The sequence below is a fragment of the Myxocyprinus asiaticus genome, chromosome 45 (assembly GCF_019703515.2).
Source record: "Myxocyprinus asiaticus isolate MX2 ecotype Aquarium Trade chromosome 45, UBuf_Myxa_2, whole genome shotgun sequence".
Lineage (NCBI taxonomy): Eukaryota > Metazoa > Chordata > Actinopteri > Cypriniformes > Catostomidae > Myxocyprinus > Myxocyprinus asiaticus.
The window spans coordinates 17,966,905-17,993,268 of NC_059388.1; the positions used below are offsets into that span (position 1 = coordinate 17,966,905).

Here is a 26,364-nt window from a genome sequence, read left to right on the forward strand (position 1 = left end):
AGATTCTCTCTGTAGTGTGTGTATACTGATAATAGTGCTGATCGTGTCAGTCCCTCATGTCCCACTCATGGCCTCTGGCGTAATGCTGCATGACTTAATGCACATCGGCCTGACCCAGATGTCCACCACACTTTAGAGAACAAGGTTTGTGATGGCTTGGCTTTTTGGATCCTACATGGAAATGCAAAGTGCCTGTTTACTGCATGCCTAATGGGCAGGTAAAACAAATTTGTGGTGTTATTTTGACACCTTTTTGGTACTTAAAAGTTATTAATTTCATTTCATTAGAAAACAAAATACCTATCAAAGCAAGTGGCATATGCAAACAAATGATGTTAGACCTTATCTCAGAACTAACTTCATCTTTCTGAGCTTTTTTGCAATTGGTATAAAGTTCAGTTTAATGAATATATGAAGGCAGTTCCGCTCAAGTTCACACAGGTGCCCTAGCCTAGTAACCACACGTGTAGTTCATCACATTATGTATGGACATTTTCCACTATCGTTTGAAAACCAAAAAGTGTCCAAATACTTTCTTAATTTTGATGAGTTGTTTTATAATTTAAAACCTAATGATCTTTATGTGACATTTTTGCTTGAACATTATGCCTGTGCTAGATTTTTTAAATAAGATCAAATAATTGGTAAAATATGTGGTTTGATTTTTTTTGTTATATAATACAAAGGTATTCATCATTTTTAAGTGTGACTAAGGTGCATATATATTTTTGTGGCCACTGCATACTATTTTACATAATAAAACGAAAGAGATGAGCCAAAAAAATTATAAGGTACAGAATGAGAGTGAAATATGGAGGCGGATGAGACACAAGCCAGCAAGAGAAGTAGAGAGGTGTGGGGAAAAGGAACTGATTGATCTGGCGAACTCTCCACCATCTTAAGATGTTAATTGACAAGCACAACTGGCAGCTTTGTGCAGTTGAGCTGAAGATTGTGAGGAGGAGGATTTTGGTCTGAGTTTAGATCCATGCAATGGTCTCTCTGCCTCCCTCAATGCCCTCGGGGAGAAACTCAGAGGTAAAACTCATTGGGATCATGGGTGAAGGACAAGAGTTGAAGAAGAAACGACCAGCTAGGAAGGAGAATGAGAGAGTAAACAATCAGATGAAAAGTGGCAGAGGTGAGAGAGTGTGTGATGCCAAAGTGTGGAGAACGGAGGGGAGGGTTTTTGCCCATGGCAGTAGGGAGGTACACTAAAGATTGAGGAGTGCAGGGAAGCCTCCGTAATCATCCAGCACACACCGTGAGGCTGTAGTGAGAATTAGATGTTTCATCTTCTATCTGACTGAACACTGCCATTACGTACACATACTCAAAGAGCTCTAATTATGGATCTATCACTCTGTGCCAGCTCACTACACTCTGTTCTCTGTGCCAGGGTGTCTTCCTCGCCACTCGCACTCTGTCGATTACTATATTTGTCTCTGCACATCTCTTCTCTCCAACAGTAGCACACACTCTGAACTTCAGTCCTCTATCCACCTACAGTATCTCTTTTTTTAGTGACTAATTATATCAGTCCTGTTCTGAGAGGTTGGAGATTCAGCTGCAGTTAAATGCGATCTCCCCCCATGTAGTAAACAATCAGGAGCCAGTTGCTGTCTGCCTCACTCCACGTTCCCCTTGACAAACACATCATTATGCCTCGGCTCACCCTCGGGCCTCTCTCGCCCAGACTAAGACTGTAGAAACTAACTCAAGAGCCACTTTTATCTGTAAAATGCCTATTTTTTTTAATAATAATTTCCTTTTTTTAATCAAACCCTGCATTGTTTTCCTGCCTCAAATGAGCCACCTCAGGCATTTCTTGTCAGATTTGACACTTATCATGGACAAGGACACAAACAGCAGTGTCTAGTCATTTGTCTTATGAATGTGCTTTGCATTACTGTGTCTGTGTTTTTTAGTAACATTTCTTTCAATAAGGCTCTTCAGCTGCATGTGGCCAGAGGCTACAGGAATCATGGTCTTACTGGGCTGAATGGACATTGGCACAGACTCTGAGCCTCAAGACAGGAAGTGCATGCCAAAGTGTGACTGCATTCACATCTTTGATCTGCCCCAGGGTTGAAGAATTGTCTGGTGCAATGCAATTTGGATAGCTGTTGTTAGGATTGTGACTAAGTCACAGAAACAAATTGCACTGGCCCTGAATAAACATTCTATTCTCTTCTATTCTAATTGTGTCTTAAGAAACGGACAATCTGCATGTTTCATTTGTTTCATCTACTATTCATGCTTTCTCTATCTCCTTGTACTGTATCTGTCTCTGTCCTACTTTCTCTTCTCCCTCCTTGTAAAGACTTAATAACCTTGCCTGTCAAGAATGGCTCTAGCAGAACAGCATCTCTGAAGACTCCATATTAGAGACTTCCAGCCTTCATTTATACTGTTGTTATGCTTGGAGTCAATCACCCTCCACATAAAGCTGCCAGCAGGGCCCTGCTCATCCATCAATAAGAGACATGGAGAGGGAGGGCTCGGCCAGACACCTTCCCCAAAAAAGGAAGGGCAGCCAGAAGTGACTTTAAACAGGAACAGCGTTTGGATGGTGGCGATATTGGTGTTTTAGTGGGCAGTTTTCCCTTGCCATATCTTTTTTATGAGTAAGACCAGAGCCAATAAATTTTACACAGTATATCAGGGTAATAGGGAGATAAATCCATGGAGGAGGTTGGACCTTTAGGCCCTAGAGAGGCCCTCAGCCCTGGGCTCTACAGACCATTGGGCCAGAGAGCTATTATGAGGGTGCTGGACTGAAATTTGGGCAGCCCTCAGCGGAACGGTTGTGGGTTTTTATGCTCGGCAAAGTGCTGACAGTAGGTGTTTATTGATGGCTTTAATATCAGAAGCCCATGTGTGTGGAGATACTGTATGAGGGTGGAAGTGTGAGTAGGGCGAGAGTGTGTGAGCTATAGTGTCTATTCTGTGTTTAAGACTGCAATTATGCATGTGAGTGGTGTATTATTTTGCACGTTAAGATAAGTGTTTGTGCTTATCAGCATTACTGTGTTGATGTGTTATAAAGTGACATAGAAACACAGAGTGCCAGCTGTAAATATCCTGGATGTAAGTCAGTGCTTGTGCTTAATTTTATGGCTCCACCTCATGCATATTCAAAATTTTAGCTTACTGCAGTCGGACTGCGGAGAATTTTTAAACTCGCACTCAGTATTCAACCTGCATAGCTGCTTTTGGTCCACTTGAGCACTTTGAATACAATGCATTGCATAAATACCACTCTGTACCACATCATTGATTTGTTCCTCATCATCTGAAACACAGTGTTACATCAGTATTACAGAGTTTATTCTGGTAATATTCTGGTCCTTTTTTGCTATAATTTGCTGAAGAGTTCTCTAACCTCTATCATTCTCTCTGAAATTACATCTTTTTGTCTGTTTGAATTAACGGCAGTCACTTTTATGTCTTTTTTGTAGATAGCCTCTCAAATTATCTATAATGGCTTTTTTAAACTGTGCCCCAGAGCAATCCAGCCATGTTAACGAGCTTCAGACCATCGTTATTGGTGATTTTGATGCTAAGAACAGACCCATACACATTTTGGTCCTCTGTAGTGTTTTATCTTGAACTCGGTACAAACCGAGTAAAAACACACTCCGAGGAGAAAGATTAGGGAGTTTGGACATACATTAGTACATGAAAAACAAGAGATCAGCATACAGTAAAAGAACCAAAGAATCAAAATGTATGGTAATATGTAAGTTAACTTAAAATAGTAATATGTGAATATAATTTACAGTAAAGCAGTCAAGATCTCCAAATTAACCTGAAAGGGCAGTGGTAGCTCAGCGGTTAAGGCTCTGGGTTACTGATCAGAAGGTCGGGGGTTCAAGCCCCAGCACTGCCAAGATGCCACTGTTGGGCCCTTGAGCAAGGCCCTTGACCCTATCTGCTCCAGGGGTGCTGTATCATGGCTGACCCTGCACTCTGACCCCAGCCTAGCTGGGATATGTGAAAAAGAAGAATTTCACTGTATATGTGCAAATGTATAATGTGTGAAAAATAAAGAAAATTATAATTATAATTATGAAAGGATGATCAGCACTGATATGAAGCAGATGGTCATACAACAATATTTGACCGCAGATTTGCATCAGAATCTAGTATTCCAGAATTATGTGTAGTAAATAATAAAAATAGTTTTATTGAAAGAAACTGATATATTGATGAATATTGATAATTAATAGATCAATGATAGAAGCTTGATTTGTCTGATCAGTGTTTTGTTCAGATCAAACTGGACATAATATATACATTTTTATATGTGCCCTTTTGAGCCTTGATCCCCATATATATAATATATCACAAAAAAATGTTAGTCAATTTTTATAATTTACATTTTGGTTTGTTTTTGACTTTACAGGAATGTCCTCAGCTTCTACCAGTGGATCGTATCCTGGTGCCGGTGAATGTGGTGAAACCCATCACCCTACGGGCCAAGAACCTGCCCCAACCACAGTCAGGCCAGCGTGGGTACGAGTGTGTGCTCACCATACAGGGCGTGGAGCAGAGAGTTCCTGCTCTCCGTTTCAACAGCTCCAGTGTTCAGTGCCAGAATACATCGGTAAGACTGTGTTTGTGTTGGCTTAATAAATATACTAAATAATGTGTTGGAGAAGTTCCTGTGAGGGGTTCAATATAGAGCCACGGTTTTCAAACTGGGAGGCGCGCCTCCCCAGGGGGGTGCCAGAGCATGTCCGGGGAGGCGTGGAGATTGATGATAAATTCAACAAGTAAAATCAAAAGATACATAAATACAATAAAAGTATATTGTCAAGATAAAAATTAATAGCTTAATGGACCGTAGTCCAGCTTAATAGACCGTAGCTTTAAGCTGTTATAATACTATTAAATGTTGTGAATGAATGCATATCATGCGAGAGTGCATCCATGTACCAGTTGCGGGATCGCAAATCTCTCCGCTCGCATGTGGATTTCCTTCTTTCTCACACAAAACTTAACGTGAGCTCTCAGATATATGCTCCTCTAAGAAATCTCCCTGTTCTCGCTCATAGAGTGCTTGTGCACGCTCAAAACCTGTCCTGTGCACTCGCGAATCTATTATAAAGCCATATAGATCTGCCTCTGTTCATCCATCATAACGTGTCCATTGTTACATGTTCAACATGATATCAGGTCGATGTGTCTTCATCTGTTTCTGACAAGTGCAGTTTCATATAGAGATGGACAATAATGCAAAATACGGTTTCATATTATTAATAGAAACATTAATAGCCGTTAATCACGCACCAGTGTATGACGTATTGCTGAATGAGTATGTCAGACTGAATTTAAAGGTTATTGATCATCATTGGTGAATTGCTCCAGTGCCTGAAATATGATGAATTTTGATAATATAACACTAGAAGAAAATACCTGATAAAACTTCAGATAAGTGGCCAGAATATACTACTTGTTTAAGTGGAAGATATTTTTGACATAAAGGATATGTTATCTTATTTATCATTTACCTGGATATTGTATAGGCCTATATAGTATACAACATTATTGTATGTATATAAACCTGCAACAATAAAAAAAATAAGAGGGGCATTTACATTTTGTCAGAGGGGTGTCTTACTGTCTAAGACTTTGAAAACTCCTGATATAGAGGATGCAATTTACCATTAGTATATAAACAATAGAAGTTGATAGGAAGTCCCCACCATGGTAGAAAAACAAAGGCTAGATGTTGTTTAGAGATTGTGGGAGCTTATTTTAGTAGTGAGTGCATTCTTTCCTAAATATTTAGTGCTTGTTTGCTTGTTCTCTCAGCATCAGCAATGTGGGGATTGAAGAGTCCTCTCCACTGTGTGCTGTGATGACTTACACGAGGATGAACCTGCCAGGAATGATAAAAGCGCTCTTCCTGCAGAACACAACTAAATGTGCACTGACTCTCTCTCTCTCTCTCTCTCTCTCTCTCTCTCTCTCTGACTCTGTTCCCATGGCTACAGTACTCATATGATGGGATGGAGATGAGTAGCCTCCCTGTGGATCTGATGGTCATCTGGAACGGAGACTTCAGCATTGACAACCCAGCCCAAAACAAAGGTGAGGCCTGTGATCCTGCAGCCCTGCTGCTACCCCTTGATTCAGTCTCCATGGCAACAAGCTGCCAACATCCTTCCCCTGATGTACTGCCCTCCTTGTGTGTGTGTATATTGTAGGGATGTGCAAAATTACCACTTTTCATAATCAACTAGTATGTTGGTTGTTTTAACGACTAGTCTGTGTTAAGGATAATAATGTATATTTAGAATGCAGTAGTGCAGCACTTCAGTATGTGTAAGTTATATAAGTTTAAACCTTTTTTACTGCAACTATTTATTTAAGCAGTTTTAGACAAAATCAGCAAAAGACTGTAATATCTCCTAAGCACCTAACAAAATATGTGAATATTATTCACAGTAGAAGATTCCATGCCCGACAGTGATTGTTTTGAAATGTATTGTTGATGCAGCGCTTTGCTGTAACAACAACGCATAAAAAGACTAAACCTAAAGCATTAAAGAGACTAAACTTGCAGAGGATTTTATTGTGCTGACTCTTATTCGCTGTCAAGCACAGGAAGATATCATCACACAAAAAAAGCTCCCTAAGAAGTTACGTCTCTCAATTAATTTGAGAATTAAAACCACCACCACTAAAAGTCAGTTGTTAGATGACTAGCCGATTAGTCGACCACCATGGCACATCCCAAGTTTATTGGCATGAACACAATTCAGCAGCATGCAGAACTCCATTCAAATAAAAACTGGAGCCAGAAGGAAGTTTTCCAAAAACTCCTGATGTTTAACCCAATTTAAATTGAATAAGAGTAAAACTATTAAAGATAAAGCACAAAGACTTTTATTACACAAATACAAATATATGTATGTAAAGTGCTTTTAAGGCTGAAAGAACTGAGTTAACAGTTGAGAAATGTATTCTACAAAACTGCTGCAGATAATGAAATACTGTTAAAACTCTATACTAAACTAAATAAGAGACATGTTCTCAATTTTATACATTTTGAATCAACTACATACAGACAATGCTTTCCAAGGCATGAACATCAAAGTAAAAAGTGGAGCAGCAGTCACATGGAACCTGATGGTTGAGAGAGGCCGAGTTCAGAATGGCATACTACTCTTACTATTTCTGCCATAGACAGACATGGCAGAAGTAATAGGAGTAGCATGGGTAGCATGCCATTCTGAACTCACTGGCCGCTCTCTTGCTGAGTGCAAATCCAAATCATGGGAAGAATCCAAAACTCTTAACTCAGAAGGCATCCTTATTGGAGTTCACTGCAGATACCCTCTGCTTTTTAAATTCTTCCTCTTATTTATTCCCTTCTCTTTTGTCCCCCCAAATTTCCTCTTTAAATTCACAATATCTCATGTTCACCCTTTCATCTTCTTCCTGTGCATGTCTTTCCACCAGACACAAGATAAAAGGTATGCTGTCACAATTAAATTTAATCTTAGATCGAGTCTCGGTGTGTTTGCTGGTGGCACAATATGTAATTATATATATTATGCAATTTTCTTATCAACTAAATGTATCTTGTATTAAGGATGTACAGATACTTTTTTTGTGTGGAAAAACAAGACAAAATACTGCTTAAGAATGTATTTTTCTGCCAGTAAAAAGATGATCTGGCCATGAGAGAAACATTCAGATGAATTGGAAAGGCTGTGTTAGCCTTTATAGACTTAAAAAATGTATGCTCAGTGTCATGACCAGACATTATGAAAACATTTTCATTGATATGAAATGGGATGTATAATAAAGTTAAACATGCCCCATTTTAAATCAAAAACAAACCAATGAACACTTTATATTGCATGAATGTTTATGTGTGTGAGTGTGTGATTAAAGCAGTATTTGTATGTGTCTCTATGAAGTTTAGGCAAATTTAACTCAGGAAGTAGAGTATGTGAGATTCCTCCCTCGCTACCCGCTGAGGGGGAGCCACTCAGGGGACATCAGTTGATGGATGGATCATACTAGCATCTAGTAGCAATTAAAAATGCCTGTCTGGTTGCCATGGAGATTAAACATACTGTAATATTTCTGTACCAGGGAGCAGAGGAGATGTTGTTGATCTTCAGAGCTGAGAGAGAAACGGAGGAAGGAAAGGAAGGGAGGGAAGAGGGATCTAGAGATGACTAAAATGCTTTCTATCCTTAAACATTTCTTATCTTTTCATTTCATCCTTACATCATTTATAACATTCCTTAAATTATTCATTCTATTTCTGCAAACTCAATCAGTATAAAGAGTTAACTACTGTAAATAGAGTGGTGGTGGCATAGTGGGCTAAAGCACATAACTGGTAGAAGGTTGCTGGTTCGATTCCCACAGCCACCACCATTGTGTCCTTGAGCAAGACACTTAAATCCAGGTTGCTCCAGGGGGATTGTCCCTGTAATAAGGGCACCGTAAGTCGCTTTGGATGAAAGCGTCTGCCAAAATGCTTAAATGTAGATGTAATAAATGTAAATATCAGTAAAAATAAGTTTAAATTAAAAATCAAATCAAAATGTACCCTTTATTTTCTTAATGCATGTTTTCAGTCTTATTGTGCATGATTCATCAGTGCAGATTATTCCAAAGGAAAAAAAGAAAAGGTTTGTCTAAGTTTTTTTTTTTTTTTTCAGTGCTCACTTTTCATGGTCCAAATACCGATGGATAAAATCAAGTCCCATCTAGTTGAAAATCCTTATTCAATCGAAAATATATGTTCAGTAAAATGGGTTGCGAACAGTTGCAAACAAAGTCATATTCCCTTTACCTTAACCTCATGTCTGAGTGTCCAGTTCACTTTGATTGATGTCCCACAGGTCTTTCAACCTGACTTGACCTCTGCCCTCTCTGTGTCCCCAGTGCACCTGTACAAGTGTGATGCGCGGCGGGAAAGCTGTGGACTGTGTCTGAAGGCAGACCCTCTTTTCGGCTGTGTGTGGTGTAAGGGAGAAAACCGTTGCTCACTGAAACAGCACTGCCCTCACCCACAGAGCATGTGGCTCGAGTACAATGGCATCAATAGCAAGTGCACACACCCCAGAATCACTAAGGTAAACCTGTACACTAGCACTTTTGCTTTAATGACAGCATGCTCTCAAACTTGCTCCACAATTTGAACTCCACAGGTTTGTGAAAAACCTGATGATCCATGTTTTCCAACATGATTTGAGTGTTCCAAAGAACATTTTGTGTGCAATTGTTTACATTTGATTAGTGACCTAGAAATAGTGCAGCATCTTGAATCTGTTTTTTTTTTCTTCTTTTTTTTCCCTTCTTTTTTCTTTTTTTTTTTTTTACTAATTTTGCATCATAACGTTTCTTTTTTAGGATTTTGAAAAACACTATTTCCAGGTTTAAATTAGATTCAATTTTCAATGTGGTCTCAGACTTGTGGATCCCACTGATACGGTATACACAGGTCACAACCCATGATGTAGGACACCTCTCCTAGGACCACTACCTTTAGAACTGCTTCCGACAGCTTACAATTGGAGTGGAAAATATCCTCAATGGAGAATTAAAAATGCCAGTGCCATTTTATTTAGGGCTGGGGTTAAACTGTCAGCTTTGAGTGTCTTGGTTCTCACCCTCCTTAGAGGAATATCACATTCCACAGTTACAATAAAACTTTTGTAAAATACAGAAACACAGAGCTAGATGTCGCAGAGCAGCTAAGTTAACACTCAGCAGAGATCTGTAGCTACTGAAATACACATGCTTTACAGTTAAGCCTCATTGTGGAGATGAACAACGGATAGTAAGAGAAAAAAGAGAAAGAAGGAACAGATGGGTGGATTGCTGAAAGAGACATGATGGAAGTGTAACCTTGGGGGGAATACTGAGGGAGAATGAATGGTGAAGGGGAGTGGATGGATGGAGGTGAGAAGGAACATAGGAACCCTTCACCACCAACCCCATCTGTAGCGCCACATCAAAACGATTGATGAACATATAAAACAAAGGGAATGCTACCTGTTTGAGAGCTGCCTGCTCTGAGTGACAGACAGTACATGTGCCAGAAGCGTATTAATCACACTCGGAAAACTGTTGGCATGAGGAATTGCTCATTCACAAAAAATACAAGGAAAATGCAGACAATTCTGCTCAACAGTATAGAGTCAAAGGATATAAAATATAGACATTTGTGCACCTTGATTAACAAAAGCACAGTCTAAATCACATGAAAACATTAGTAACTTGAATATAACTGAATATATATGTCTAGATTTTTATATTGTCTGAAGAAAATGGTAGTGGTGCTTTCCCGTAAAAAACTCATCACTGCAATTTTAGGGTGTTGTGGGAGGTTACCAGGGAGTTATGTAGTTTCTAAGGGTTTTCTGGGTGCTTGCTTGATGGTTGCTTACCCAAGTAAAAAGAGCCCATCCCCAAGTCCCTGTGATATTCTGGTTCCTAGATGTGGCTTGGATCCCTCCTTAGCAAGCAACACTAATTTGAGAGAAATCCAGTTCAGCCTTTTTTTTTTCTTTTTTTTTTTAAATAAAATCTATTAAATATTGGTCACCACTATCACTTTTGCCAGCGTTTGCCAGTGCCTTGATCGTAGCTGAGGTTCAAGTTGCCAATTAACACACTGAAACACCCTAAAAATGGACTGATGCAAGACAGAGCTGTGGATAATGTGAGGGAAGTCCAGGACTGATCTGCTATATTTTTATATCATCTGCAGAGCAAAAGCATATTGTAGCTTTCCTTTGCTCTCTCTCTCTCTTTGATTACCACTCTCAACGTCTTTCTTTGAATTGATCTACCCACAGGTCGTAATGTATTCTAATGCGCTCTATTACTGTGACATCGCAGATGAAGAATCTTTAGCTGACATTGAAGTGGATGGTGATTAAGTGTTTTTCTCCAACAACTGTCAATTAGCTTGTCAAAGTCACAAATCTAATCAACTCCCCATATCCTAATGAAAAGAGACTACTCTCTTTCTCTCCCACTCATCCTCATTTACACCCTTGCTTCATTCTCTCTGCAGAGGGTTGCAATTTCACAATTACTTTTCTGTAAAGTATCAGAGTAGGTCTGTTATTTTACAAATGTCTGCAATGAAAATTAAAAGCCCATTTCATAATCATTTGGTACGACAATACTTATACAGTTCCCACAGACCTAATATAAAGGCATCGTAAAGATTTTGATAGAATCATAGTCAGGGACTTGGAAGAGGATGGCTCTGATTAAACTGGATTACTAGATAGAAAAATTCTGACTGTTCTATAATGGTTTTTTTATTTTATTTTTTTATGTTTCGGTCAGGCAAGGTCACATTACATTGGCATGTTTAAAATTTAAACACACAGTTTAAGCCTTTTAAATATCAATATTCCTACAGTGCTCTGAAACTAATAAAAAACAGTATAAAACCTGAATCAGATATGTGTGATGGGTTAAAGGACAATTACCTCTCACCAGGCTCCTAACGAGATCTCTGACCTAAAGCTAGGTTATTATCTGGAAGGAAATAATGACAGAGTTGAGATGTTAACAATGTCCGTATTTCCCTTTGGGATCCGGCAGTCCCCCATTTTGCCAGATGAGGAATGGGTGTCCTACATTTTGCCTAATAGCCCAGCTGTCAATATACTTAGTGTGGCCCAACCTCAGTATACACTGAGGACATGCAGGTCAAGACTGTCAGATTGAGTTTAAAAGGTGCTTTTTATAGAGTTGATGAATAGACACTCGATAAAGCCAAGTTCATCACATGTGATTTCAGCTAAGCACTGACCTGTATTATTCACAGCATTATATTTATTCACAGCCTGCTAGCTTTCACCCTCTCTTCTCTTTCTCCCCCTCATAAAACTGTTTCAGACAAGGATGTCTACAGTATAATATTTGGAGAAAGCTATCCGTTAGCAATTCTGTTCATCTCAATGGCAGTTGCTTGACTGGTGCAGGATTGCCTGATGTGCACAAATGAAAATAAGCATTCTCATGCATGCCTGTATTTATATTCCAATCTTAGCAACTTATGATTTTACATGCTGGCGTCGGTGTATTTCTCCCAGACACTGGCTCTGTGTTCATAAATTAGCACGGCTTTGTTTTTGACATAGGCAGGGCTCAGCTGGCTGTGCGGCTGATCATTATTCACCATAAGCACACAGGCTTTGCTGTTCTGACAGTACGGCCAATTATCACACAGAACCAAATCACTCACAGCTTCTCCCACTGCCACCCTCCCCTGACACTCACTGACTCCTGCAGGTGCATGAAGGAATCGCTTGCTGAGTCATTCTCCAATTCCACCCTTCCCATGCAATCCCCATGCTGGTCTAGGCTGGTTTATGCTGGCTAGTGCTGGTTTAGCTGGTGGACCAGCATAGCAGTGCTTTTCACCAGCAAATCCTAGCTGGTGAAGCTGGTTGACCAGCATGGTCTCTCTGATTAAGCTGGTTAAGTTAGAGTTTAAAAGACTGGTGCGGACACCACTAAACCAGCATCCCAAACTTGCAGACCAGCACCAAAAACACAACATAAGATGGTAACCAGCAATGCTGGTCTTTTCAGCATGGGTGTTGGCTCGTACCAGTGATGGAGATGATAGCGGGGTGTGGGAGCTTTCCATGTTGTGTCTTAGTTTATTAAAATCATTGGATGTAATGCTTCCCCGTGTCCCCATGGTGATTGTCTGCAGATCACTCCACTCAAAGGGCCTCGTGAAGGAGGAACGCTGGTGACTATCCGTGGCGAGAACCTTGGACTGGAGTTCAATGAGATTAAGGACAATGTGAAGGTTGCAGAGGTGGAGTGCACACCAGTACCCGAGGGATACATTCCAGCAGAACAGTAAGTGTTTTTTAGGTTATCTGGCCTCAGCTTGGCTTTACAAACACTTCAGCTGTAGCAATTGCAGTGTAAGGGTGTAGATGTAATTCTATAATACCATGCCGGAAATAAACCTTGTTATTTCATAGGACAATGTCAGAATATGCTTGTAATTTTTGGTTGTTAAAATTGTAAAATACTACTCCTATCCTAGCTTAATATGCAGAAACAACTAAGTTAGCCATTCGTATGTTTATTTCCCCGAAAAGTGTAAACAGTGTAGCTCTGTGGTGCAATCAAAACATTGCTTTTTTGTTTGAGCATGCTGAGAAGCCCAACATGACATGATTATGGGGTGGGACTGTTAGGGTTTTTTTTTTTTTTTTTAACCAATGGCTGATGGGTGTGTTCAGGAAACTTTTTTGAAAACAGCCATTATTTATGCAATTCCATTTAGTGATTTTAGTGGTGCAGAAATTATGCCTTTTACCTGGATGGACTAAATGGTGGTATATCCCTTAAATAGCCTCTATAAATTTGTTTCAAGCATCCAAAGAATTGTTCATTGAAACCCAGTTTAGCATAATGCAGGCCTGTTAAATGTTGCCAAAACCCTACATCTTTTTTTAAGTGCCCAGTACAGTATGGATTGGCAGTAAACACAGAGAAGAACATTAAAGAAATTTTTAATCCCAGGTCAGGACAGCAAAAGATATGTATGTGTTATTTGGTAAGCATTTGTGAAAACCCTGCTGACAGCATGATAAATTCTCCAATATTATTGTCCTCAAAAACCCTCTCTTTCAGTCTGCATTTCTCCCCCGGGTTGTGCCAGCACAAGTTTATTGTTATTATTTATACATTTTTTAACAATGTGATAAGCCCCTTACCGTGTTTTGTGATAAAGTTTGACAACTGTCATGGAATGAAGAGCCATCTTAATTCATGTATTAATCTTTCATCTCCAAGACTCGTGCATATATTATTTTGGCAAAGACAGAAATTTTAAAGTCATTCATTTAATATGTTTCAGTAATGGTTTGTTTGTTTTTTGACAAGGCATATCAGAACATAGTGTTATTGTGGAGTTATTCTGGTCATTTGATTGCGTGTGTTTTTTTTTTTTGTTTTTTGCAGAATTGTGTGTGAAATGGGCAAAGCTGAAAAGAGCCAGTTTGCTGGAAACGTCCAAGTGTGCGTTGGAGAGTGTCGTCCCGAGTTCATGGCTAAGTCATCTAAGTACTACTACTTTGTGGTGTGTACCTAGCAAATCAACGGCCATAAAATAACCCCTATGAGTTGGTGGTCCATCCTCCTTGATCTTAATCATGTCTATGTAATTAAAAGCCTTTGCCACTTCAGGGTTGAAAGTGCCTGGATTTACTGTTGACTCTAATAAATAGTGAACACTTTGGCCTAGTGGTGTACTTAGTCATATCAGCGGGCAATTGACCCTACGAAGTGTTGGGTCAACCCCCAGAGAGACTCGCCATAAAATGTACATTTTATAGCCAGCTACAGTCAGGTTTATATACCTCTGTCTTAACTCTTTCTTGTATCTGTCGTACTCCCAGTGCACGTACTGGTATGAAAACCATTAGATTGAGATCCAGCCACCCAAATGAACTGAGCTGCAGTATTAATGCTACCGTTACTGACACATTTTATACATGATCTATTCGTTTTATGCAAACATTAATGGCTTATGTTTCAGTTAGATTTTGTAATTGGGTTATGTGAAATGAGGTGCTGGTGACCAACTATGCTTGTCTTTTCAGCAGGGAAAGAGAGAGAAAGGAACAAAAAACATGAGTGATTGCCACTTCACCTCTGCTGTTGTGTGATATGTGTGCTTGTCAGTAATTCCCAGTGGTTGTTTTGACCTTAATTTCCACAGGTCCCCAGATTGTTGAGTCTAAAACCCAGTCGAGGGCCAGTATCTGGAGGTACCATCGTAAACATTACAGGCAGTCACCTGGATGCTGGCAGCAATGTGTCCATCATATTCAAAGACCAGATGTGTACCTATCAAAGGTAGGGTCTGACAGACAGGTACAGTATAGCATTGCCCTTCATGATATCATGGTTCTTTAGGTTGGTTTGCTGGTCACTCAAAGCCTCAACTGCAAGATAAAATCAATACAAATATTAAGAGCTTGAGAGTTTCATCAATAATCATCACTCTGCTCTTGCTTCAGGTGCAAGCACTTAGGAACAACCAATTCCTAAAAATATATTCACCTCACTTATACATGAGACATGACAGAGGAGTTTTAAACTTTTCAGGGTTTTACAATTTCAAGGGTTTTTCTTTTTTATTTAATCATAACCATTATTTAATCATTTTGAAACATATGTAAAAAATCATTACATCAGTGTAAACAAATGTAAGCCACATCGACATCAAAAATTTACTGAGTGTACCTTTTACTCTTAAATATTGAACATTATTGAGCATTAACTAATACAGTATATACCTGAAAAACATCAGTGATTGTTCTTTTTCTATTTTGTAATGTAGGAGAGGCGGACAGTGGATCACATGCCGTTCTCACGCCTCCATGCAAGGCTACGGGAATGTGTCCATATCTGTGTTTGTGGATAAAGCCCACATTCACAAAGATCTAAAGTTTGAGTACGTGGAGGACCCCACTATCACCAAACTGGAACCTGAGTGGAGCATTTTCAGGTGTGTGTACTACAAAAGCCAATCACGGTCAATACTATTGTTAAGCACAGTTTTAGACAACTGGAAATCATTACTTATTACACTGGTCTCTGGAATACTCTATTCTGATTGGTCAATGGCGCCATCTAGCGGTCTAATATTTCTAATTAACAACCGCACACCTGGGGGATTAAGACAAATCAGACCAGTCATCCATAGTCCTGATCACCTTGTTCAACAAGTGAAAGTTAATACATTGTTTTGGGGGGGGGGGTTTGGGTTTCACAGTGGCAACACACCACTGACCGTGACTGGGACCAACCTGGACATCATCCAGAACCCTCTGATCCGAGCCAAATACAAGAACTTAGAGACGGTCAATGTAAGTGCAAATGTTTTCCACACAATATAAGAGCACTAGGCCCTCACCTAACCTAACCTAGTAAACTGGAATGAGCAGACTATTCCCTCTGCTCCAATCACCTGTTCCAGCTGCACCTCATTGGAACCAGGACAGTAGCTGTAGAAAAGAGAGAAAGAGAGAGAGAGATAGTGAGAGAGAGAGAGAGAGAGAGAGAGGGAGAGAAAGACAAAGAAACAGACAGAGAACAGGAAGGCTGCCAGATCCCAGTGGCAGTAGCAGCAGTGTTTCCTTTGTGTGGGAAAGAGGAGAATGACTTAACACAGGGTTGATGCATAGTCAAGGGTATCGTGTGTCCTGTCTTCAGAATGGACCCAAAGAGCCATGGGAGGCTGCACTCAGTGAGATCTGATTGAAAGGCAACAGAGACAAAAGACAGTAATGTTATCTTGTACACGTATCTCACACATGGCCGCGTTTAGCATCTGGGCTGCGATATGATTAGGCCTTGACACGCTGCTCCTCAAAGCACAGTGGAATAAAAGTCGTACCCTGCCTTGCAGTCTCTGAAAGAAGTCATTTGTAGGGCACAAGACGTCTCATGTCCTTGTTTGTAATGTGATCACTCATAACTAGTTTGAAAAGAGTTTGACCAGACTGTGTGCTCTGAATAAATAATCTATTTTATTTTAAATGATTCCACCCTTTCTGACCTTCTAAAAAGGTATTTGCATTAGAGGAAGTAAAGGGTCGTTTGTGGATTTGTCTGTCTGGCTGCTACAGCTTTGTTAAGAATCCAATTAAAATGACTGGATCTGTTGGGATGCTTGTTATTGTGAGTCTGCAAACTGCAAAGCCATGTGACTTCACAAAACTCAAGGGTCTTGTCAGACGTCTTATTTATACACTTCAAAGAGTATGTGCCTATAGATTTGAATAGAGCTATGCAACAAAAGTTAATAAACCTGGATTCTTAATAAAAGAGGAGAAAAGGAAACAAGGGAACGGGGAAATAATGGAGGACAGAAAAGAAAGGAAGATACATAAGAGGAGAGACAATATTAGTGAGAGACAAAAAAAAAAAAAAAAAAGGCATAGAGAGTCAATGCCAGAAAGTCAATGTCAGATCTTTCTCAAGGAAGCAAAGGTGAGTGCAGTTAGTTATCTAGTGGTGAGTCACCAGCACTGTGGATATATCAAAGGCTTAGAGTGGGGCCATTTTAAAAGTGCTAATCATTTTGTGCTGCTTAGTTGAGTAGACTCGGTGTGTGTGTGTGTGTGTGTGTGTGTGTGTGTGTGTGTGTGTGTGTGTGTGTGTGTGTGTGTGTGTGTCTGGATCAAGTTTTGTCTGTATTGTGGGGAGCAAATGTCCCTACAAGGATAGTAAAATCTGAAATCGCCTAAATTGTGGCCACCAGCCAACAGTGCCCATGTGGAAAACTGCTAAATAAACATGCTAAATGTTTTAATGGGAATGTAAATATTCAAAAATATTTCTGTGAAAGTACAGTAAGGTTTAGGGGCAGGGTTAGGGTAAGAGCATAGAAAATATCATTAGCTCAGTATAAAACTAAAAGAAATCCATTGAAAGTCCCCACCATGATAGAAAAACAAACTCGTGTTTGTGTGTGGGACTTTTTAATTTTAGGGAGATGAGGTTAAATCTCGGTTCCGACTAAATAACTAAAAATTGAATAATTGCCTTTTTAAACAAAAACGTCTTGTTTCATAACATCAGAATAGATCACACACTTGTAGAACAGTCCATTGTTGCTTATAATTCATTATTGTCAATCTGAATCCAATGATATTATTGATCTGAATCCCAATTATTCTGTTTTATTCTGAATCTTACAACATGGGCTGCAAGTACTGTATGACTGGTTGACACTTTTCTTATGGGTACCTGTTCCACCTGTTTCCCCCTACCAGACATGTCAGGTGTTGAGTCCCACCACAATGCAGTGTATGGCCCCAGAGCTTCCCTACAGTCTGAGCAGACAGATGGATGTGCCAGAGAGACCCGATGAATTTGGCTTCATCCTGGACAATGTTCAGTCTGTGCTGGCCCTCAACAACACCAACTTCATCTACTACCCAAACCCAGTGTTTGAACCACTCAGTGTGTCTGGAGTCCAGGAGCTCAAACCAGGATCTCCTATTATACTCAAGGTAATATTGAGATTTCACATAGAATTTACCAAATTCTCTGTCAGTCCAAGATCATAGTTGGTAGAACATACACTATCGGTCGAAACTTTTGAAACTCTTGACTGAAATGTTTCTCATGATCTTAAATATCTTTTGATCTGAAGGTGTATGTTTAAATGTTTGAAATTAGTTTTGTAGACAAAAATATAATTGTGCCACCCTATAAATTTATTTCATTATAAAACTAAAATGTAATAATATATATATATATATAATTTTTTTTTTTTTTTCAATTGATGACTTGGACCAAATAATAAAGAAAAGCAGCTAATAAGTGCCCAACATAGATGGGAACTCCTTCAGTACTGTTTAAAAAGCATCCCAGGGTGATACCTCAAGAAGTTGGTTGAGAAAATGTCAAGAGTACATGTCTGCAAATTCTAGGCAACGGGTGACTACATTGAAGATGCTAAAATATAACAGTTTTGATTTATTTTGGATTTTGTTTAGTCACAACATAATTCCCATAATTCCATTTGTTATTCCATAGTTTTGATGACTTCACTATTATTCTAAAATGCGAAAAAAAAATAAAAAATAATAATTATAATAAAGAATGAGTAAGTGTTTCAAAACTTTTGACCGGTAGTGTAATTTTCCATTGATGATTGTCTGAATTTCAGGGAAGAAACTTCCTCCCTCCAGCCCCGGGTGGTAATGGGAAGCTCAACTATACTGTTCTGATTGGAGATAAACCTTGCACGTTAACTGTATCCGACACCCAGCTGCTGTGCGAATCGCCCATTTTGACTGGACGCCACAAGGTCTTGGTAAGCTGTGTTGTGGGTTACACATTCATTGTGTCAAATCCTGAATACTGGGGAATATATGCACTTTTCTCAGTGTCCTAACGCTGTAGGGGTCTATGGTTATTGTTCAGTCTGGGAGGCAGACAGAGAGATGGCAAATACCTCACCAATAAAATATATTAAAGTAAAATAAAACTAATAAAAGCTGTACTTGTGCCTTTGAATGGGAACTGTGTCTGGCTGCTCCACCACGTGCTTGTAGACAGATGTACAAGAGACAGTGCCACAGGCTATAAAAAACAGATACAAAAAGAACAGATACATTGTCCTCCTCTGCTGTTGGAACACTTGCTTTACTATCAAACAATAACATGGAATAAAATATCATTCCTCCGTCCAAAATCGATGCATTTTGGTCTGCTTCAAATCATAAATCAGTAGTATTATGGTCTTGTACAGATACAAAAGAATTACCTACTGCAAAGTATTGTTTTCATTAAAATCTTCACCAAATATTGCTCCGTTTTAGGCCCGCGTGGGTGGTATTGAGTTTTCTCCAGGTGTGGTCCACATCACTTCCGACAGCCCACTCAGCAGCACAGCTGTCATTAGCATTGCCGGGGCTGGAGGCCTCCTCATCTTCTTCATTGTCATCGTCCTCATTGCCTACAAGCGCAAATCCCGTGAGAGCGATCTCACTCTTAAACGCCTGCAGATGCAGATGGACAATCTGGAGTCCAGAGTAGCCCTGGAGTGTAAAGAGGGTAAGGAGTCTCAATCCAGTTTGTAAGATGTAAGATTGCAAGCAGCAAAAGAGGTTTGACACTGGATTAGCGAAGTGATCTCTTTCTGGATTATGGGGTAAAATATGCATGGTCAGGAGACATATTTAGTCACAACAGACTTTTGTTTTGTTTGTTATGCTGTTCGCAGCATTCGCAGAGCTGCAGACAGACATTCACGAGTTGACTAGTGATCTAGATGGAGCAGGTATTCCCTTCCTGGACTATCGTGCATATACCATGCGAGTTCTTTTCCCTGGCATTGAGGAGCATCCTGTCCTTAGAGACCTTGAGGTAACCTAACAGTTTTACTGTTGCAGTGATGCTAAATAAACCTAATTTGATTGCAGGTTCACATCCTTAAATTGTCATTATGGATTGAATATATGTCATAGTCAAACATTGTGGCAAGGATTAAATCTGCATTAGAGACATTAATAATACATGTTAATTACCATTAATTTCTAGTTACAATGTTCATTTTGAGTAGTGGACCCTTTCCAAACACTGTAATATCGTGTTTCTGCCTTATATTAAAAGTTATCTTTTTATATATTTGAATGTTTAAATTTATTTAGTGTACATTTTTAACATCATTCTTTGTGCTATATTACCCTGGCATTAATTAAAAAAATAAAAAAATAGTCAACTCTTCTGCGATTGGATTTCAAGTACAGCTGCTGAGGAAGTGACAGTACATTTGGTATCTTTCTTTCTTCTGACAGCCATGATTCATCTCTCCTATTTTTTCCTCTCGTGGAAAGTCGTGGAAACAAAATAGTGGAATTTTGGAGAAAATGCGAACACAAAAACAATATTTGCCGTGGTCTCCTATTCATTACTACTTCATGTGTTCCAAACCCGTAAATGTGAAAAGGGGTCGTACTGAATTTGCATCTGAAAGGCCTCTTATTAGGATACATTTGTACATGCCTGTAATAATTGTGTGAGGAACACTTACAATAATAGCTGCAAAGTATTTTTTCTTTTTTCAGATTTTGATGGACCAACAGTTTAGTGGGCTTGTTGGGAATTAAAGCTGTCACTGTGCTGTTTGTGTTCACCCTCAGTAAACAAAAGGCAGCAGCTCCCATTATAATCTACATGCAGTCTCTCTCTTTCTCTCCCCCTCATTTTTTTCTTAAAGTAATGAGCTGCTCTCTGATTCACAATTTCTCTTTCGTTAATAACAGTAATGGCATGCGACATAACTGTTTTTCAGAGCGCAGGGAACAGAATTACAGTCAAATGCAGTGCTGGCTACACCAAGCTACAGGTTATTTATGTCCCACTATGACACTGATGGACAGTTTTAATTGAATCACAAACACTTCTTCAGGCTGTACAAGCCAAACCTTTACCTTCTTATGCCAGATGAGCGCTGGTTCTAATCAGCCAAATCAATTGAGGCTTTTATTGGAAAAGTTTATAGTGAAATAAAATCTAATGACGTGAGCCGTTTCGAGATTTTGATAGGTATTTAATCATTATTAATGAGGCAAATCTCATGAAATTATGTTATGAGGTCTCTGCATGGTTAAGTGTTTGGCATCAGGTGACTTTAGTGCACAATGAATGCTTCTTAACCCAGTGAGCATCTGTTATTAGCTGAATGCTTTATTCCCATTTACTTGTGTGTTTGGTTGTAGATTGCTTAGTATTATTATTATTATTCGTTTAATTTTTTTCATCAGTTTAAGTGACTGTGGCCATTTCATTGGACACATGAAGCCATATGAGAGATTTTAAATGTGCTTGAAGTCCAAAAGAGCCAGCTAAAATAGAAGACAACAACATGACAACAATGGCAATATAGATGCTCAAACTTATAAAGAGAAGGGTACATAAAATCAAATTGCTTGATGAACGCAGTTTTCTTCCCTGTGTTGATGTATTTCCTATTGAAACATCTCTTTTATTTCTATTGTCTCTTTTTTAAAATAACCAATAGGCTTTAGTTTCATCACAACCATTATTTACTACTTGCTTGTTGATTGCTGGTGGTATTAGGGAGAGGAACATTCTCATTCTAGAGAACATTTGATTGGACAAAAATCTGTCACATTTATGCATATATCAGCTAAAAGTGAATTATGTCACCATTTAGGAGTATATGAGCATATAGATGACCTCAAAGCTTGAAACCGACATGAAATAAAGGCCACAAAATTCTAATTTTTATTTCATTGGTTATTTAATGATCACACTCAGACTAGGGATTGTGAAATGTAGTCTGTTTATAACTGCTATTTTCTCATTTTTTGCCGCAGGTGCCAGGTTACAGACAGGAACAGGTGGAGAAGGGCCTAAAACTGTTTGGACAGCTAATCAACAACAAAGTTTTCCTGCTGTCCTTCATCCGAACCCTGGAGTCTCAGAGAGGCTTTTCCATGCGAGACCGTGGAAACGTTGCCTCCCTGATCATGACTGTGTTGCAGAGTAAACTGGAGTATGCCACAGACGTCCTGAAACACCTGCTTTCTGACCTCATCGACAAGAACCTGGAAAGCAAGAACCATCCTAAACTATTACTAAGAAGGTACTACACACATGCACACTTACAGTGAAGTGCAATTACTGATTATAAATACCCTTCAAGTGAGCATAATCAACAGAGCACATGTTCTAAATTCTGGAATAATTTCTATCTGTCTGATTCTAATTATAGTCATCTTCATAGATGAGAGTGAATGACCTTAGTGAGTTGTGCTTGATAAATGGATTCTGCAGTTCACTGGATGGGAATATTGGTTTTGGTGACATTGAAATGCATACTTTCTCTCCCAAACATGAAATGCACTGACAAGCTTGTCATTAAATTGTAATCAGGATTAATTAGCACTAGATCCAATTAACAGAGCACTAAAAACCTGCTGATTTTAGGGAGATCTGTGAACATTCCCTTTGCAATCAACTCTTTAGTATATCTATTTTAGAAAGGCATAAAAATGTTATTACTATACCATGCAAACTGATTTTTACTCTCCACTTATTTGCACTCGTGTCAATTTATTCTTGTGGTTTTCTTTGTCATTATATTATCATCAAAAATAGCTTCTATTAAGCCCTTGTACTTTAGTTGCAGTATTCATTAGCTGACACTTTTATTCATTGTGCTAATTTAAACTGTTCTCACTAGTTTCTCTGAGCACAACAGAAACAAAGAAGCAAACACAATGTGTTGGTCAAAACAAGCTTCTAAAATTAACGTGACAGTTATGATTCAGTCGGGGAGCTCCTCTTGAAATTGTCACGTAATCTTACTGATTCAATAACACTTGTAATGACAGGCATGATTAATTGAAACAAGCAAAGGGAAGATTAATTGCACAAAGAGCTGCTCTACATATTACCGGTGGAAAATAATTTCAGCCAGTCTTCCATAAGATAAAAAGGCAGTGTGTCCGCTGTTTGTAGATGCTTGCAATGTATGCGATTTTAGATGGCAGAAAGCCTGGGTTCTTTCACCAATTGACAACCACTCCTTTAGTTCATATTGGCTATTTCTATGGAATAGACCCGCTTGGACCAAACACCCGCTTAGCAAAGCACGATACAGAGCACTGGTCCAGAACAGAGAAACTTAAGCTATTTTCTCCTCTCTCTCTCTCTCTCTCTCTCTCTCTTTCACACACACACACACACAGACACACTGCATGATTTCTAAATCGGTGTTTAAAATGCAGAGAGGCAGGACATCTTTGGCAGAAGCCCCAACCAGCTTTCCTTTCCCCATTTCCAAGAAAGCACTCGTGATGGCCGCCCCATCTGTCCAGCCTCAACCTGAGTTCACAAACACACCCAGGCTAACTAACTAACTAACGGGCGGCTTCTAGAACCATCTGTTGCATTCCGGCACCCAATTCCATCTTCCCTCACTCTACGGCCCACTTGAATTGTCTACGATTAAAAATAACTGAGACGGGGGCCTTGGTAGCTCAGTGAGTAAAGACGCTGACTACCACACCTGGAGTCGCGAGTTCGAATCCAGGGCATGCTGAGTGACTCCAGCCAGGTCTCCTAAGCAACCAAATTGGCCTGGTTGCTAGGGAGGGTAGAGTCACATGGGGTAACTTCCTCGTGGTCGCTGTACTGTGGTTTGCTCTCAGTGGGGCGTGTGGTGAGTTGTGCGTGGATGCCGCGGAGAATAGCGTGAAGCCTTCACACACGCTGTGTCTCCACGGTAACGCGCTCAACAAGCCACGTGATAAGATGCGCGGATTGACCGTCTCAGACGCGGAGGCAACTAAGATTCATCCTCCGCCACCCGGATTGAGGCGAGTCACTATGCCACCATGAGGACTTAGAGCGCATTGGGAATTGGGCATTCCAAATTAAGGAGAAAAAGGGGAGAAAGTATATATATATATTTTATAAAAATACAAAAATAACTGAGATATCATGCAGCCCGTTTTTTCTGTATATAAGACATCAATAAAATCTGTGTGTCTCTGTACGACTGCTTAGAAATGTGTTATACAGGGTCACACATGCCGCCTGTGTACACATGCACACACACTTTGTGCCTGAATATGCATACTTTCCTACTACACAGTATATCTGAATACTACAGTAGATTAACAATACCAGGATAATGTATTGCTTCTGCTGTGATTCTGAACGGTGCAATAAGTGGACACATTGCTATCATATAAGGCATTGGGAGTTGAGGATCCATCAAAAAAAAAAAAAAAACTGGGATCCATGCGTACTGTGTTGATGACAAAATTTTCTTCATGCATCAACTGAAGTATGCTTTTGGGCTTTATACTCTCAGACCAACACATTAAAATTCACTTTCATTACACACACCAGCTCACACAAACTAACACACACAGTCAGGAAGAGCTAAACAGAGGTCCTTTGATTATTCTTGGAGGATAATCCTCAGTGAAGGGGGACTATGGTTACGCAGCGGGACTCGACCGTGTGCAGAGCGGCCAATCTTCTCCACATGAAACGGAGTGCAAAATTGAAATCATTCCTGGCTTCAAGCTGTGTTCTTTAACGCATGTGCATTAAGGAGGGGGCATACCGGGGGTTTGTTTCAACAGACAATTGTTTTGTTAAGAAAATAAACCCTCTGATGCTGTGATCCATTTCAAGGTGCATAGCGTCAATCCATTAGTCAGGTGTGTTTGTGCGTATGCATTCCTGACCAAATTTAAGCTAAACCATAGGTAGCGAAAGTTTCAATTTCATAGCAGACTGAAACCAGGCGCTTTATGTACTCAGCGCCACACACTTGGCAACAGTGTTAAATCTATGAGCTTGTTTACGAGAGACGTTTTCTGCATATAACAGATACTTGCAGTGCAGTATCTGTCAAAGAGTGACAGTTCTTTTTTTGTGGGGGCTCTGGAAACATAAACAGCTCTCAGGTCCTCAATGTCGCAAGAGCTGGCCCTTCACATCCATTTGCCATGGCAGAAAGCAGCATCAAATGTAAATGGCTTTTTCATGATGAGCAAGATATATGGAGCTATTTTGCTGCTTCTCTCTCTCGTTTATGAAGCGTAGCTCAGCTCTACATCACGATGCCCCTTTGCACATTCCCCGTGGAGGAATCCTCTTACTTTATTCCACTGGAAAATGACTGTTTAATCAGGGGGAACTAAGCACCTGGTGCTGCCCTCTCCACTTCTCCCCATCCCTCACCACTGGATGGGCATCATGTTTCCTGCCTCCCCTAAATTCCAAAGCCAAACAAGCTCTTCTCTCCTTGCCAGTGATATGTGACATAAGGATTGAGTGGACAATGATAGTTGGTTGCTCTTAGCGTTGTGGCAGCGCTATGGAAAAGTGTGTGCCAGGATTTTTTGGCAATGTGGCCACTTATTCCCCCTCTGGTAAGCAGTGAGATAGCAGGATATGAGTTTGAGTCTTGCCAACAAAAATTACCATCAAACCAGCCGATTACAAAGAAAGAGAAAGCTAATGGGAATAAACAACAATAACCAAAGGTGGCTCTAGAGGGAACGCAATAAGTAAACAGTTTCTGTCTCTTGCCGTTTCCTTTTTATTTCTATTTTCATTAGTTGCTCTCTATGGTCCAGCGCCAGGTTTTCCCCTCCCACTGTTCCTCTTGTAATTGGTCCAAAATTTGCAGGGATTGAGTAATGTTGTAAGTGAATAGTTGATTACAGGGCAGTGTAGGGATTGAGATGAAAGGAAAGATGAAACGTGACCCCATTGACCCCATGGAACCGTCCTCCTTTGGCCCACTTGGTGCCATCTGAGGTAGTGGCTACAAAACAAGGGGTCACTAATCCTTTCCAGGTGTTGCACCAGCTTAGTGGGACACTCACGCTCTCGAAACAACTGCTTCTTGTACACATACGTAAACACAGTGGTGCACAGCGGCAGGTCTCTGATTGGCAGCAGGAGAGAGGGAATGCTGGTAGCAGCTGCGATGCAGGGCATTAGAAAGGGTGCCACAGACACACTCTCCCACACACCATAATGCTGTAATCCTGAAATATTGATGCTCTGTGCCATGGCTCATTGCAGGACGCCTTGGCAATTCACCAGCTCCCTGTGGCACACACACATTGAAGACACCTGACTGTATTTGGTTTCACTCTGACATAGTTATTATGTATGTACATCTTTCGTATCGAATCAGAGTCTGTGGTCCAAGTGCAGGTGTTAACCAATCATGGCCTGCTCCAAAGCACCCTGGCCCTCCATTCAGCCACCTTCTATTGTAATGCGATCCATTTTGAGCTCAATGGCCGG

The 26,364-nt window shown here is 39.9% G+C and overlaps 1 protein-coding gene across 2 annotated transcripts in view; it reads left to right on the forward strand.

Moving 5' to 3' along the window:
• The window catches only part of LOC127435092 (plexin-A4-like), a 309,230-nt gene that overhangs the window by 240,258 nt on the left and 42,608 nt on the right, over window positions 1–26,364 (forward strand). For both annotated transcript variants that reach the window (XM_051688268.1, XM_051688269.1), the window contains exons 10-22: window positions 4,409–4,609; window positions 6,003–6,099; window positions 8,920–9,110; window positions 12,725–12,876; window positions 13,993–14,110; window positions 14,753–14,889; window positions 15,377–15,544; window positions 15,812–15,905; window positions 17,817–18,056; window positions 18,719–18,865; window positions 19,374–19,608; window positions 19,778–19,920; window positions 21,897–22,165. In XM_051688268.1, the coding sequence (XP_051544228.1) occupies window positions 4,409–4,609; window positions 6,003–6,099; window positions 8,920–9,110; window positions 12,725–12,876; window positions 13,993–14,110; window positions 14,753–14,889; window positions 15,377–15,544; window positions 15,812–15,905; window positions 17,817–18,056; window positions 18,719–18,865; window positions 19,374–19,608; window positions 19,778–19,920; window positions 21,897–22,165 (2,192 nt within the window). The remainder of the gene's footprint in view (window positions 1–4,408; window positions 4,610–6,002; window positions 6,100–8,919; window positions 9,111–12,724; window positions 12,877–13,992; window positions 14,111–14,752; window positions 14,890–15,376; window positions 15,545–15,811; window positions 15,906–17,816; window positions 18,057–18,718; window positions 18,866–19,373; window positions 19,609–19,777; window positions 19,921–21,896; window positions 22,166–26,364) is intronic.